Source organism: Heteronotia binoei, chromosome 10 (assembly GCF_032191835.1).
Source record: "Heteronotia binoei isolate CCM8104 ecotype False Entrance Well chromosome 10, APGP_CSIRO_Hbin_v1, whole genome shotgun sequence".
NCBI lineage: Eukaryota > Metazoa > Chordata > Lepidosauria > Squamata > Gekkonidae > Heteronotia > Heteronotia binoei.
In genome coordinates, this window is record NC_083232.1 from 13,962,938 (window position 1) to 13,978,903 (window position 15,966).

Genomic DNA, 15,966 nt, shown 5'->3' on the forward strand with positions numbered 1-15,966 from the left:
TGTTTGCCTTCTCAAATATTGCATGTGTTTCTAGTGCAGTTTGAGCTTGTGCCAGAGGAAAATTAAGTTGAGAATTCAGTGTTGTACATTGGAATGTGATTGTTCTTGATATCTGTGAAGTTTGCTATGGAACAACTCCTGAGGAAACTCATCTGTGAAACGCTATCCTGAGCTCACTATCGAGTGAGCAATCCTTTAGTTGTGAAAATTATCCTTCCTGGAGTAAGCTAGATCATTGGAATTTCACCTATAACCATACTGAGTAGTTTTAAATGGACCTTAAGTGACTTTGTATCTGATGGAAAATTCTTGTGAAATGACCAGGTTTGGTGATCATACAGCATCTTTAAGCTGTTTCCTTTGTATTTGAGAGTGCATTTATGAATTGCTGTTATTATTACCGTAATTGATGTCATTCTTTATTGTTCTATGAAAAAATGAAATGGAAATTTACGAGTTTGTAAGCAAGGTGGTGTTGCTTTTTTGCAGTCTGTGTGCACAGTTGTTTGGCTCTCCTTTGTTTGTACTATGTATTCCTGTTGGCTTTGCTCACCCCATTCCACTGCACTGCCTCAGGGTATTGCTGCCACCACTATCCTTGTCTTGGGCTTTGGTTAGGCAGCACAGCCTCCTAACCTCCCTCCTAGGTATAGCAGAACCATACTGCCAGGAAAACAGAGAAGACTAGTGCTTGCAGCAATCATTGAGCAGTGGTTTTGGTGGAAACAAGGTGGCCAGAAGAAGGGTCCTTCTCTTGCAACATGCAGATAAATTAACCTAGGAAGCATGTTGCCGCATTATTGCCACAGTTACAAAGGCTTGTACTGAATTCATAATTGATTCAACACGTCCCTTGGAGCAAAGCACGAATAACTACAATGACCTCTAGTGGATGTTAAAGCTTTAAGACTGTTGGACTGTTGTAGCAAGAATTAGAAATTGTGTCAATTGTCATATTGAAGTGCTCAGATAATTCCATATATTGGTTTGTGAATACATCAAGCATTATTGTACAAAGCAGTGCTGACTGAGTTCCTTAGCATGGTGTTACCTGTGGTTTGCTTAGCCTCCAGGTGGGACCTGGAGATCTCCCACTTTCATAACTGATCTCCAGCTGACAGAGGTCAGGTGCCCTGGAGAAATGGCTGTTTTGAAGGGTGGACTCTGTGGTATTGTAACATGCTGAGGTCCCTCCTCTCTATAGCGTTGCCAGGTCTGAGTTGGAAAATACCTGGAGACTTTGGGGATGGATCCAGGAGAGGGTGGAGTTTGGGGAGGGAAGGGGCCTCAGTATGGTATAATGCCATAGGGTCCACCCTTCAAAGCAGCCATTTCCTCCAGGGTAGCTCATCTCTTCCAGCTGGAGATCAGCTGTAAAAGTGGGAGATCTCCAGGCCCCACCTGGAGGCTGGCAACCCTACCCTTCTGCAAACCCCATCCTCTCCTGGATCCACCCTCAAAATCTCCAGATATTTTCCAACACAGACCTGGCAACCCTTCAATTTAGGCTGATGAATGTTATTATGCAGTTTTTAGAAAGCTAGCTTGCGATAGGACTTGTTTTTAATATTCATAATTTTTATATTTTTTTATGATTTCACGGCATTTTTATTAAGAAGAAGAAGAATTGCAGATTTATACCCCGCCCTTCTCTCTAAATCAGAGACTCAGAGCGGCTTACAATCTCCTTTATCTTCTCCCCCCACAACAGACACCCTGTGGGGTGGGTGGGGCTGAGAGGGCTCTCCTAGCAGCTGCCCTTTCAAGGACAACCTCTGCCAGAGCTATGGCTAACCCAAGGCCATTCCAGCAGGTGCAAGTGGAAGAGTGGGGAATCAAACCCGGTTCTCCACACACTTAACCACTACACCAAACTGGCTCTTACAGATAAGGTATGTACTTACTTTTGTTTCTATTTCACCACATGTTTCTTTCCTTTCTGTTTTATTTCAGGAAGGTGAAAAATGCTTTGAAAAAAATAAGTATGCATACCTCTATTTTGTGGCCTTTATCATATTTGGATCTTTCTTCATGCTGAATCTCTTCATTGGAGTTGTTATCGACAATTTTAACCAACAAAGAAAAAAGATAAGTAGCACATGAGTTACAATAAACTTTCAGTTATGCAGAGGTATGGGGAACCTTAAGTAGGGTTGACGGGTCTCCTCCTGGCCACCAACAGTGGATTGGGGGGGAGGGGCAGGTCGCCAGACCCAGGTTGGGAAACTCCTGGAGATTTGGGGGTGGAGCCTTGGGAGAACAGTGACCTCAGTGGGGCTCCATGCTGTGGCGTCCACCCTCCAAAGCATACATTTTCTCCAGGGGAACTGATCTCTGCAGTTTGGAGATAAGCTGTAATTCCAGGGGATCCCCAGGTGAGGTCCCACCTGAAGTCCGGCATCCCTATGAGGATGGCAGACTCTAAATAACATAATTTAAAATAAAATAAATTCTGTATTCAATAGAAGGCTGTCATGGACTGGAGCTGGGAATGTTTCTATATTGATCTTCTTCGTGGTCTCTGTGCAGTCCCACACATGGGTTTTCCCGTCAGGACGAACCCTACCTCGGAGATTTTAAAAGCTAGCCTAGGCGTTATTTTTGGCGCGCACTCCCTTTCGCTCTGGGGAGCAGGCATCCACTGCGCATGCCTGGAGCGAGAGGGAGGCGCCCCACCCACTCAGTTTCTTTCCAACCGCCGCCCGGGATAGTCTTACCTCGCTGCGCTCCTCGTTTACCTCAAACGTCTAGCCTCCGTTTTTCTTCACTTTTCCCCTTTATTCTATTTCCCTCGCTATTTTTCTTATATTCTTATACTCTCTAAAAAAAAAAAAAAGCATAAATATCTTCCCCGCTTTTACCTCAGACCTCCCTTCCCCCCCCCCCCCGGGCGTATGGAAGGAAGAGACAGTAAAATAACCTTTAAAAGGTGTTCGCGTTGTAGGGCGAAAATCCCTACCTCAGACGGACATTCGCTTTGCCTATTCTGCTTGGGAGAAACCCATAAAGTGGACGCCTGTGCGCATTGCCTTCAATTCGGCAAACAGGCGCGCAAAAACAGAGCCGCTAGACTAAGAAGCCATCTTATGGAGTCTGTGCTTCACCCTGAAATGTCTCAATCTTCTTCTGTGAGTAAGTCGCCTCCCCTCCTGACTCCCCAAGGAGACGGCGCACGGTCGGCAGCTTCAGTGGCCATTGTTCCCAGCAAGCATAAGCCCGGCGATGCCGCGAAAGTCGGCGACGGCGCGAGAACGTCAGAGCTAACGGCCGCGTCTACTAAAACGAAAAGTGGGAAGCACACTAAGAAACACAAGCACTCCGATCCGAAGGGCCAGAAGGATTTGAGGAAACCTACCGATCCGAAGGACCCGAAAAAATCTACCGACCCGAAGGACTCGAGAAAACCTACCGACTCGAACAAATCTTCGGAACAACAAACAGCCCACGAGCCTGACAGACAATGTGAGCCCTCCACACCTGGAACCGATACCCAGGAAGTGACCACTCCGATTACGGAATCATCGCATCAGCAGACGGAAGAGGTTATTCCGATTCCGTCCCGATCCCCTTCTCTACAAGGATCCATACCAGACCCTTCGCTGGAGAAGATCCGAGACCCGCTGCAGTGGACTCAACAGCACATCAATCCTAGATCGTTCCGCGATATGTCGAATCCCATCCAATACAGACATGACGCTTATAGGTACTTTGATACCCATCGGTTCCCAGCCAGGTCTCCCAGCATCGAGAGACATCGGTACCATCGTACGCGTTTCCCGGAGAGATCCCCTAGTAGGGGGAGGGACCGCTATCGCTACAACCCGAGGTCTCGGTCTCCATCTATGTCCCCGAGACGACGCCACTACGCTTCGAGGTCTCCATCAATGGATTCCCATGCTTGTTGCGGCTACCACCACTCTCGGTACCGTACCGATTACCACAGGAACCAATCCAAGGAAGTGACTCCTGTCCAACGGAGTAAGCAACTAACAAAACAGCCATCTCCGACTCCTTCCACTTCGACTTCTAAGCTTAAAGGCACGAGTCCAACCAGACCTAAAAGCACGACTCCAACCAGACCGGACCCACCGGCACCCGAACCTGACTCGGATGCCGAATCCGACGCACAATCATCGGACTCGATACAATCAATGTCCCCTGGATCCCCTGCCTCGGATATCGCCAAGCCCGCGGATTTGTCACCTTCCGAAGGGGCAAAGACATACTTGGACTTGATTGCCAACATGGCCTCTGCACTTAACGTTACCCTCACCTCAGATGCACCCAAGGTAACAGACGTGGTACACGACTTGGTGCACTCAGATTTACCTGCTGGGTCCTTTCTGCCGATGTTACCGGTACACCTAGAGGCCATCAAAGAAGCTTGGGACAACCCAGCATCTATTCCCCCGACTTCAAAACGAATTGAATCTCTTTACAGGATCCAAGCAATGGAGTCGAAATTTCTATTTAGCCATCCAGCCCCGAACTCTCTGATAGTTCATTCTTCTTCTAAATCGAAACAGACTCGTCACCCTGTACCTCCTGAGAAGGAAGGCAGGAAATTAGACACCCTGGGAAGGAAAATGTATTCAATTTCTACGGCAAATGCCAAAATCAACAATTATTTAGCATACTTCGCCGCGTATACCCACAATATCTCCTCCCAACTAAATACGCTCGTCTCTGCCCTACCTGAACCTTCCCAGAAACAAGCCTGCAAGCTGCTACAGGAGCTCAACAGGGTTTCAAAGCAACAGATAAATACTATCCGCCACTCTGTGGGGTGCACTTCAAAGGCGATGGCTGCCTCAATTGCCCTAAGACGACACGCTTGGCTTCGGTCCTCTTTGTTGCAACCTGATCTTAAGTTTAAAATCGAAGACCTTCCCTTCGACGGCCAAGGTCTCTTTAATGCAACGACAGACGATATATTGACCACCGTGGACGACAGCCGCAAACGAGCAAAAAGGCTCGGAGTAGCGCAACAACAACAACAGCAGACCATGGAAACCAACGCCCAGAAGCCCAGACCATGGAAACCAACGCCGTTTAAACGTTCCAGATCTCCTCGACAATCTGAATACTGGAAACGTAAGGCTCCTCCTCCGAAGCAATCTTTTAACCAGAGACAGCAGAGACCACAACCACCTAAAAAGGCTGCGTCTTCATCAAAGCAGTCTCTTTGACTTCCTACCTTTACCAATTCAACACATTTCCAGACTTCTTCCATTTCACGAGAACTGGCAACAAATAACCACGGACAAATGGGTTTTAAACATCATTTTGAGAGGCTACTCGATAGAGTTTCAAACACCACCAACAAAACATCATTTTGTCTCAACTCCACCATCCCCTTCCCTTCAGGAAGAAATAGACACCTTAACTGCCAAAGCGGCTATAGAGCCTGTCCCAGAACAGTACCATCGGACCGGATTTTATTCCCGGTACTTTCTAGTTCCCAAAAGGGATGGGGGACAGCGTCCGATTCTGGATCTAAGAGCCCTAAACAAATTCATCCGTCACAGAAAATTCAGAATGATCACCTTACAATCGATTCTGCCCTTAATCCCCCGAAACTCTTGGATGGCACTGGTAGATTTACAGGACGCATACTTCCACCTGACAATACACCAATGCCACAGAAAGTTCCTGCATTTCGCCGTGGGCAGCAACCACTACCAGTTCCGAGCCCTACCCTTCGGACTCTCCACAGCACCACGGACATTCACGAAATGTATGGCGGTAATTGCGGCATACCTCAGACAACGCGGAATTGCAACCTACCCATACATAGACGATTGGCTCCTCGTGGGAGCTTCAAAGGCACAGTTGATGAAGGACATTTCTATGACACTTGCGCTCTTAGCAGAACTGGGCCTCCAGGTCAATCATCAAAAGTCACACCTGACCCCAACTCAAGACATCCATTTTATAGGGGCTCGCTTGTGCACCACGGACCACAAGGCATACCTTCCTGTAGACAGGATATCTTCCATTCAGACACTGGCCACACAAATAATACAACAACCCAAACAAACGGCCTTCAACATTCAGCGCATGTTAGGACTTATGGCAGCGACGACTGCAGTTTTAACACACGCGAGACTACGCATGCGAACCCTGCAAATCTGGTTCGTCCGTGCGTTTCGGCCCCAACGCCAGTCTCAAAGAACCATCCTCACTGTTCCAAACCACATCCTCCCCTCACTCGAATGGTGGACAGTACGAGCTCACCTGCTTGCAGGAATGCCATTTTTAAGGCCAAGCCCATCAGCAGTAGTTACAACAGATGCCTCGAGGTGGGGCTGGGGAGCCCATCTCGACATACTCACTGTCCAGGGGCAATGGACACCGTACGAACAGTCGCTCCACATCAATTGTTTAGAGCTTCTAGCTGTTCACAGAGCTTTAAAATCGTTTCTCCCATCTCTTCAAGGCCGGCATGTACAAATTGCCTCAGACAATGTGGCGACGGTTTTTTATATAAACAGGCAAGGAGGGACTGCTTCCACCCGTCTTTGCAAAAGAGCAATGCACCTTTGGCACTGGAGTATTGCTCACCAGATCCATCTCACTGCGGTACATCTTCCTGGCGTCCAGAATGCTCAAGCGGACAGGCTGAGCAGATATCTCATCAACGACCACGAGTGGTCCCTCCAAAGGTCATATCTTCTGCCAGTATTCCGGAAATTCGGAACCCCCTCAATAGATGCGTTTGCTGCACCAGACAATGCACAGTGTGCTATCTTTTTTATGAGAGGTCCGCCCTCACAACAGTCTGCAGGGGATGCCTTCATACAGACATGGACCGGTCCACTACACTTCCTCTTCCCACCCTTCCCACTGATAACACGATGCATACAGAAAATTCAACTAGACAACACAGATTGCATTTTAGTGACGCCATGGTGGCCACGCCAGCCATGGTTCACAACCCTCCTCTTTCTGTCGAAAAATACTTACCATCACTTTCCTCCAGCACAGAACCTCCTGTCTCAGCAGAACGGCAGGGTTCTCCATCACGACCCGAACAGGCTTCGCTTAACGGCTTGGAGGATATGTTCTCAGACTTTCCTGAAGGAGTAAGACATGTTCTCTTAAATGCGAGGAAACCATCAACGAGAAAGTCATACTCCATGAAATGGAAAAGATTTTCCATCTATGCTACCAAGCATAACTTCAGACCTTTATCGGCTTCCATACCTCAAATCTTGGCATATACACTGCATTTGTCAGAAAAGGGGCTTACGTACTCATCTTTAAAGGTGCACCTTGCAGCAATCTCAGCTTTTCACCCGCATGTACAGGGTCGGACTGTCTTTTCACACCCTGCTGCGAAATCCTTCTTAAAAGGAATCTTACATTTGCACCCACCATTGCGGCAAATGTATCCTAGCTGGAGTTTATCGCTAGTGCTAAGCCAACTAGTAAAACCGCCTTTCGAACCTATGGCTACGATACCGCTTCACCTTCTCTCATGGAAAACGGCACTATTAGTCGCACTCACCTCTGCTAAGAGAGCAAGTGATATTTGTGCGTTCAGAGCAGACTCACCTTACACCATTTTTCACCACGATAGGGTGGTGTTGCGGCCAGACCCTGCCTTCTTACCCAAGGTAGTTTCCGCATTTCATTTACACAGAATCACAACCTTACCTGCCTTTTTCCAACGTCCTACGGACAAGGGGCAAGAAGCTCTACACTGTCTAGATGTTAGAAGAGCACTCGCTTACTATATAGATAGAACAGCATCGTTCCGTACGGACTCCAGACTTTTTGTGGCCTACGGCCGCCTTAATAAGGGCAAAAAGATATCTACACAGAGACTGTCAAAATGGTTGGTTGCTGCTATAGAGCTGTGCTACAAACTCGCAAAGCAACCAGTCCCATCTGCCATACGAGCTCATTCCACAAGAGCTTTGTCAACGTCATCTGCCCTTGCCAGGGGTGTATCCATGGAGGACATTTGCGCCGCTGCCGCCTGGTCTTCCCCTTCGACCTTCGCCACGCACTACGCTTTGGACGTTCGTGCTAGGCGAGATGCATCCTTCGGACAGGCAGTGCTCCGCTCCATCTTTGACTAAGGAGGCGGTCTCGGCTTGGTGAGTAATTGCTTGCCTTGTAGCCTGTTATGTGCTGACTGTGTTGCACTAACCTTTGTGTTATTCTTTTCTCCAACTCTAGTGCCAGCACCCACCACCTTGCAGGTCAGCTTATCAGTCACCCATGTGTGGGACTGCACAGAGACCACGAAGAAGATAAACAGGTTACTCACCTGTAATTGATGATCTTCGAGTGGTCATCTGTGCAGTCACACACGCCCGCCCAGCCGTCCCCGCTGCTGGCTACTGGTCCTATACTACCGCTCATCTACTATGTCAGCGGCGGGGAAAGAAACTGAGTGGGTGGGGCGCCTCCCTCTCGCTCCAGGCATGCGCAGTGGATGCCTGCTCCCCAGAGCGAAAGGGAGTGCGCGCCAAAAATAACGCCTAGGCTAGCTTTTAAAATCTCCGAGGTAGGGTTCGTCCTGACGGGAAAACCCATGTGTGTGACTGCACAGATGACCACTCGAAGATCATCAATTACAGGTGAGTAACCTGTTTTTGTGTATTAGTTAGGAAATGCATACTTTGCCTTTCCAAAGACCTGCTCAAGGTGGCTAACAAAGTAGAAACCAAACAGTGACATCCAGGAAATGTCCGAGATGTTGGTGGTAGTCGTTTGCTGGAGCAGGGTTCATTAGCTTGCTGAATTGGCTGCTCGGCAGTGGTAAACTGAGAAGACCGAGGCTCGGCTTCCCTGCTTGTGGTCAAACTCCTTCAGGTGCAGATGGCAGAAGTAGGGCCCCAGGTCACCACAGAAGTCTGTCATCTGTATGGATCTGGGGGGACAAAAAGACAGTCCTCTTGTAAGAATGGATTTCTTTCTTTAGTCCATAGGACTTTATGGTGTGGAAGATTATTATTATTTTGCTTGAAGAAGCATTGTGGCCTACTACAGTACATAGGAGGATGGAAAGTTTGTTGTTGTTTTCTTACCTGTGGGGAGTTAAATTGTATATTGTAGATAGCTTGCCTTTCCTTTTTTTAAATCATGCCAAGAGCAATGTTATGTGGAGGTTGGTTCTTCATACAAGATTCCAGTTCAGAGAGATTTTTCTTGATTCCTTACAGCCAAATAAGATGCTACGGCGTCCCGATATCTGACATCAGAATGATAAAATGGCTACTTTAAAAATGCCATGGGGGCTTAATCCTGATCTTTCAAAGTGGTGGGACGAAGCTCCCCATGCCTTTGCAAGAGCCAAAACAGTTGAGGGGGGTGCATTTCAGCCCTTGAAAATGTATGGGGGTAGGGAGACGAGAATGCTTCACTCCATTGTGCTGGGGGCCTGATCAATATTGGGCCCAAGCTAGCAGCATTTTTAAATCAGCCATGTCAAACTTTAAAATGGTGGCAGCATACACATGTTGGACACAGGGATGCCCTAGCATCTAGCTTAGCCCTGAATTAGAACCCTGTGAAAATCTCTTGGGTAATGAAAGAGACTATCTGAAATCATCTCCCTTATTCTTAGCCTCCCACCTCACCAAAAGTTTCAATATAATCAAATCACAAACAGATTTATTGTAGTGTCTGAATGCCTACCTTGGTTTCTTTTGGCAGAAAGGTACATTAAATTTAATAGCAGTGTTATTTCCATATACCTAGGTGGAGAACTCATTTTTTTGTCAGAGGATCAGAAGAAATATTATAATGCCCTGAAAAAACTTGGTAACAAGAAACTACAAAAGTCTGTTCCACGACCACACGTAAGACCATCACATAAAATAGCATCCACTCTTACTATTCTTAGAGTTAGCTATTAATTTGGAAGAGGCTTTTCAAAAGCCATATTATTTCATGTGAAATAGATTTGCTCTTTACTTGGAAATTTAACATTGTTTATTCTAATAGGCTTACTGTAAGGTTATGTGGAATTCGTGTATGTGGCCAGACTAAAGACTAAAGGGCTGGAGCACTTTCCCTATGAAGAAAGGTTAAAACACTTGGGGCTCTTTAGCTTGGAGAAACGTCGCCTGCGGGGTGACATGATAGAGGTTGACAAGATTATGCATGGGATGGAGAAGGTAGAGAAAGAAGTACTTTTCTCCCTTTCTCACAATACAAGAACTCGTGGGCATTCGATGAAATTGCTGAGCAGCCAGGTTAAAACGGATAAAAGGAAGTCCTTCTTCACCCAAAGGGTGATTAACATGTGGAATTCACTGCCACAGGAGGTGGTGGCGGCTACAAGCATATATATATATATCCAACATGGCTTCTCTTATGTTCTTAGTACAGAAGAAAAGGAGTCTTTAAACATCTGTTAATTTGATCTGGCTTGTTTTCACAAGAACCATTACAAATCAAAAGAATTGTATTTGTGTAGTCCTATTTGACATCAATAAATGTTAGTTGTTACTGCCGCAGCATGAGTGATCATGGCGCTGATCCATAGAGTTCCACCTCTGTAGCCGCCAGCTCAGCTACCCTTTTAAAACCTTCCTGCTGGCTTCTAAGCAGGGCTGGAGCTGGGGAGGAGGGAAGGATTGCTCTCATGTAGCTGTGCATTTTCAGTGCTGCTGTTCCCTGTCCTTCCTGTCCCCCACTGCAGCTGCACTGGTTTGGGGGTGTCGTCACCCCCACATATTTTTATTAGAGATGTAAGATTTTTCTGCCAACTTGGGGTGGATGGGTCCTCAAGTCTGTAGAAGCATCTCTTTTCTCTCCATGTGGGCCCAGTCCACAGTTATAAGTATCCGCATATGAACCCACATGATAATATTAGAATATATGATACTATCTCATTATCTGAGATAGGGTTTATTCTGGCACCAAGCTATGCCAGTTTTACAAAAAAGCCAGTCTTAAGGTCAACACTCACCTTCCTACTTATGTGAATCTCAAGCAGAGAGCAACCAAAGCAATTTAGGTCAGGGATGCTTGTGTTTCAAGACATGGTATAAGAATGCAAACTAGATTTCTCAAACCAGACAGGCCAAACCACATGTTAACCAAACACCTGCAGGAAGATTGCCTCCCAACCCCAAATATGGGGATCAAGACTAAACCATTTGTTTGTAGAAGATATTGGATTTATATCCCGCCCTCCACTCCGAAGAGTCTCAGAGCGGCTCACAATCTCCTTTACCTTCCTCCCCCACAACAGACACCCTGTGAGGTGGGTGGGGCTGAGAGGGCTCTCACAGCAGCTGCCCTTTCAAGGACAACCTCTGCCAGGGCTATGGCTGACCCAAGGCCATGCTAGCAGGTGCAAGTGGAGGAGTGGGGAATCAAACCTGGTTCTCCCAGATAAGAGTCCGCACACTTAACCACTACACCAAACTGGCTCTCCTAAAAGAGAATTAGCTCTGTTCTTTAGCAACAGTCTAATTTCAGTCTATTTCGGTCATTCATGGTAATCCCAGATGCTTCAGGAAAAAATAATTCGATATTAGACAACTTGATTGCTTTGGAATCCCTTTGGAAACATTGCTTTGGAATCCCTCAATAATGCGAATGCTTGTTTTGCTCCTTTACCTATTACAGAACAAGTACCAAGGATTTCTTTTTGACTTCATAAGCAAGAAAGCATTTGATATGTTCATTTTAAGCCTCATTATGTTAAATGTGGTGGTTATGGCAGTGGAAAATGAAGACCAAGGAGAGGAAACGAAGGAGCTTCTTTCAAAATTAAATATAGTCTTTGTTGCCTTCTTTACTGGAGAGTGTATAATGAAAGTAGTTGCTTTGCGGCATTACTACTTCAGAGATGGCTGGAACATATTTGATTTTGTCGTCGTGATTCTTTCAATAACTAGTAAGTAAAAAATGCTTGATCTTTGTTTCATATAAAACTAATATTGTATTTAATCAAATGCAAGACTTGGCTTCCCCCCCCCCCTAGATAATTCATCAGAAAAGGGGGTCATCAAGTTACAGGTGTAGCCCATGATAAAAATATTTTTGGAATAATGTTTTTAGTGGGGTTGTTTTACATTTCTTACATTCAGGATCATCTTCCTTTTGTGTGACTACAGTGACAATGAAGGGATGCTGCTGCCAGTAGAATGTTGGCATGTTGCAATGTTTTTGCAGGTGGTCATCCCTAGGAATGGTATGAGAGAGGACATTTATATTTCATTTGTTTGTAAACAGGGCTATGGGGTGAATAAAGCCACAAGTTTATAGAATAACCTTATGCCCAAGTTTTCCTCTAAGGGGGACCAAAATTGGTCTACCACATCACTCTCCCGTTCTCTATTTTATCTTCCCAACAAACCTTTTAGGTAGGTTCGGTTGAGAGCAAGCGAGGTTGAGAGCAGCCCAAGGTCACTCAGCCAAGTGAAGCCTGGAACCTGGCTGTCACAGACTGTGAGGCAGAGGCAGGCAGGGGCAAGCTGCCTCTGGAAGTTGCTTGCCTGGAAAACCCCCCAGACAGGGTTGCTCGGCGTAAGTCAGCTGTGACTGGACGGCACTTTCTGCCCCCATTCCCAGATCTTAGTGCTGCACTCTAACCACTACGTAGTGCTGTCTCACATCAGCATAGCTGTCAACAGCTGGACCAAGAACAAAATGTATATTCTTGGTCAGCGGCCCTGCCATTCAAGATTATGGGTCAAATGTCACACACACTGCACTGTTCTTGGAAGAAAAAAAAATACAAACACAAAGCAAAAGGACGATAGCAGACTGGATCTGGCCCCCCTTCCTTCCCAACCTACTAACGTGGGTGTTTATCTCACAACAAAAAAAGCTTACTCACAACAAGGAGGTGTAGGTTTCCATTTACTTACCCACCAAATGCCTGGGCAGCATAATTTGAATATTTGCCATTTGGCAGAGACTTTAGAGCAGGGGTGGCCAAACTGTGGCTCGGGAGCCACACGTGGCTCTTTCACACATATTGTGTGTCTCTCAAAGCCCTCACTGCCCTGGTCAGAGCTTGGAGAAGGCATTTCTTTCTTTAAATCACTTATTCAAGCCAAGCCAAGCCAGCCAGCAGTTTGGAGAATGCATTTAAAGTTAAAGTTGTTTTCTTTCCAGCTCTTCTTCCCCTGAGAGCCAGTTTGGTGTAGTGGTTAAGTGTGCAGACTTATCTGGGAGAACTGGGTTTGATTCCCCACTCCTCCACTTGCAGCTGCTGGGATGGCCTTGGGTCAGCCATAGCTCTGGCAGAGGTGGTCCTTGAAAGGGCAGCTGCTGTGAGAGCCCTCTCAGCCCCACCCACCTCACAGGGTGTCTGGTGTGGGGGAGGAAGGGAAAGGAGATTGTGAGCCGCTCTGAGACTCTTCGGAGTGGAGGGCGGGATATAAATCCAATATCTTCATCTACCTCACAGGGTGTCTGTTGTGGGGGAGGAAGGGAAAGGAGATTGTGAGCTGCTCTGAGACTCTTTGGAGTAGAGGGCGGGATATAAATCCAATATCATCTTCTTCTTCTGTCTATTTGGTTTGCTTCCTTGTCTTGTGGCTCTCCTGCATCTGATGTTTATTCTGTATGGCTCTTACATTAAGCAAGTTTGGCCACCCCTGCTGTAGATGGATGTTCAAATACAAATGATTTAAGAACATAAGAGAAGCCAAGTTGGATCAGGCCAATGGCCCATCCAGTCCAACACTCTGTGTCACACAGTGGCCAAAAAAAGAGGATGTTCACAAGTGGGGCTAGAAGACCTTCCACTTTGCCCCCCCCCCCCCACACACACACCAAGCACCAAGAATACGGAGCATCACTGCTCCAGACAGTTCCAATAATATGCTGTGGCTAATAGCCACTGATGGACCTCTGCTCCATATTTTTATCAAAACCCCTCTTGAAGCTGGCTAGGCTTGTAACTGCCACTGCGTCCTGTTTTAGAATTCAAAGGTAGAATTAAATATTTCTTTTCATTGTAGCCTAAACTGGAGATTCAATTCCACTGTGAATGGATTTTTTCAAAAGATATGTTTCTCTTCTGAACAGGTTTGGCAGCCTCATCACTGGCAAAACTATTCCCTCCTACTCTCCTGAGAGTCATTCGGGTGGTCCGGATCAGCAGGCTGCTGAGACTTGTGAAAAGGGCCAGAGGACTCCAAACCTTACTTTTTGCGTTACTGATGTCCCTTCCTGCTCTTGCCAACATCGGGCTCCTCCTTTTCCTAGTCATGTTTATTTATGCTATTTTTGGCATGACTAACTTTGCCTGTGCACCTTGGAAAAATGGGATTGATGACACTTTCAACTTCCAGACTTTTGGTAACAGCATGCTTTGCCTCTTCCAAATAACCACGTCCGCCGGCTGGGACAGCCTTCTTGGTCCAATGATTGAGAGCAATAACACCGCTTGCGCTCCCAATTTAAATCTCTCACAGCTGAATGGCCCCTGTGTAAACTCAGCTGTGGCAACGGCTTATTTTATAAGCTACATCATTATATCATTCCTCATCGTAGTCAACATGTACGTCGCTGTCATCATAGAGAATTTTAACGTGGCCACTGAAGAAAGCACAGAGCCTCTGAACGATTATGATTTTGAAGTTTTTTATGAGACTTGGGCAAAATTTGATCCTCAAGCAAGTCAATTCATTACGTACTCGGCCCTTTCAGATTTCGCCGATTCTCTGGAAGAACCTCTACGCATCCCCAAACCCAACAAAGAGCAGCTGTTCAATATGGACCTTCCTATGGTGAACGGAAATAAAATCCACTGCTTGGACGTTTTGCTTGCTTTTACCAAAAGGGTATTGGGGCAGGCTGGAGAGATGGACCCTCTGGAATCCCAGATAGAGTCAAAGTACATGAAAGTTAATCCACAGAAGATCTGCTACGAACCCATCATAACAACTCCTAAGCGGAAGGAGGAGGAATGCGCCATCATTATCCAGAGGGCTTTCCGGGCCCAACAGCTGTTGAGTGCGCTACAGAAAGCCAGGGATGAGTCTTCTGTGGGTATCCCATTGGCAGACTTTATCGAGGAGGAAGATGCCTGTGTGTTGAGGCTGAATGCAAGTGAAGGCAGTCTGTTGGATAAATGCCAGAGCCCATCTTCTATATCTATTCCTCCATCTTACAGTATTGCCACAGGCACTGTTGATGGCCTTCCTCCAGTGAAGAGCACAGACAGCAGTGATGACGACAAGTGATTCACAGATCACTGTCTCTTTTGACACCACATAATTTTCCAGGGAATGTAATAATGTGACAACACTTCTGTCATTTAAACACCTTTATTAAATTGCTTACCTACACAGCTTTTCCACTGACATTTCCTCTGAAAACTCATCGACAGGAGTGCAAATTGCAACCAGTGGGTCACAAAAAAACATTTGTAAGGAATGGGCTTGTAGTTTTTCTTCTATAGACTGGTAGAGGTTTTAGCATAGTACTTAAGAACAGCCTGTATTTATTAATGCTGGGAGGGGGCTGAAAGTGGATTTTTGGGGATGCTGCTATCCAGAATATTACCACTCTTGCCTCTGTTACCGGGTGACATCCAGGTGGTCTCACATTTATTCAAGAACGTCTTCTTGATGTGGACCCACCCAAGCTACCCACCCAAAAGCCTGTCCTTGAGACTTGGAGCTACCACTAGAGACAAGAATTTGGGGGACTTCTGTACTGTTAAGAGCAGGGCAAAGCCAATAATGCATAGTTTATTGTAACCAATAACGAATAGTTCCACAGTCACTCAGACCAGCTAACTTGGGAGGGTTTTGTTTGTTTTTAAATAGGGATCAGGAAGCATCACTTGTGTCTTTCTTCCTTGTGTCAGAACTTGGGGAGCGGGGATGAATCCTTGTCTGAAATCTCTCAAGTCACCATTTCGAGATTTGCCGTGGTCTGAGATCAAGTTGTGGCTCAAGGAGGGTCAGCAGCAAGGGAAGATGTGGGGGGTCAATCCAGAAAGGGGAGAGATGCCCCTATCTAAGTTCAAATGCA

The 15,966-nt window shown here is 46.4% G+C and overlaps 1 protein-coding gene across 1 annotated transcript in view; it reads left to right on the forward strand.

Annotated features, from left to right (window-relative positions):
* Window positions 1-15,343, forward strand: part of LOC132578137 (sodium channel protein type 5 subunit alpha-like) — a 60,156-nt gene extending 44,813 nt beyond the window's left edge. The window contains 4 exon segments of the mRNA XM_060247993.1: window positions 1,954-2,092; window positions 9,715-9,815; window positions 11,596-11,866; window positions 14,011-15,343. Of these exon segments, the coding sequence (XP_060103976.1) occupies window positions 1,954-2,092; window positions 9,715-9,815; window positions 11,596-11,866; window positions 14,011-15,170 (1,671 nt within the window). The 3' untranslated portion in view covers window positions 15,171-15,343.
* Window positions 15,344-15,966: the final 623 nt, after the last annotated feature.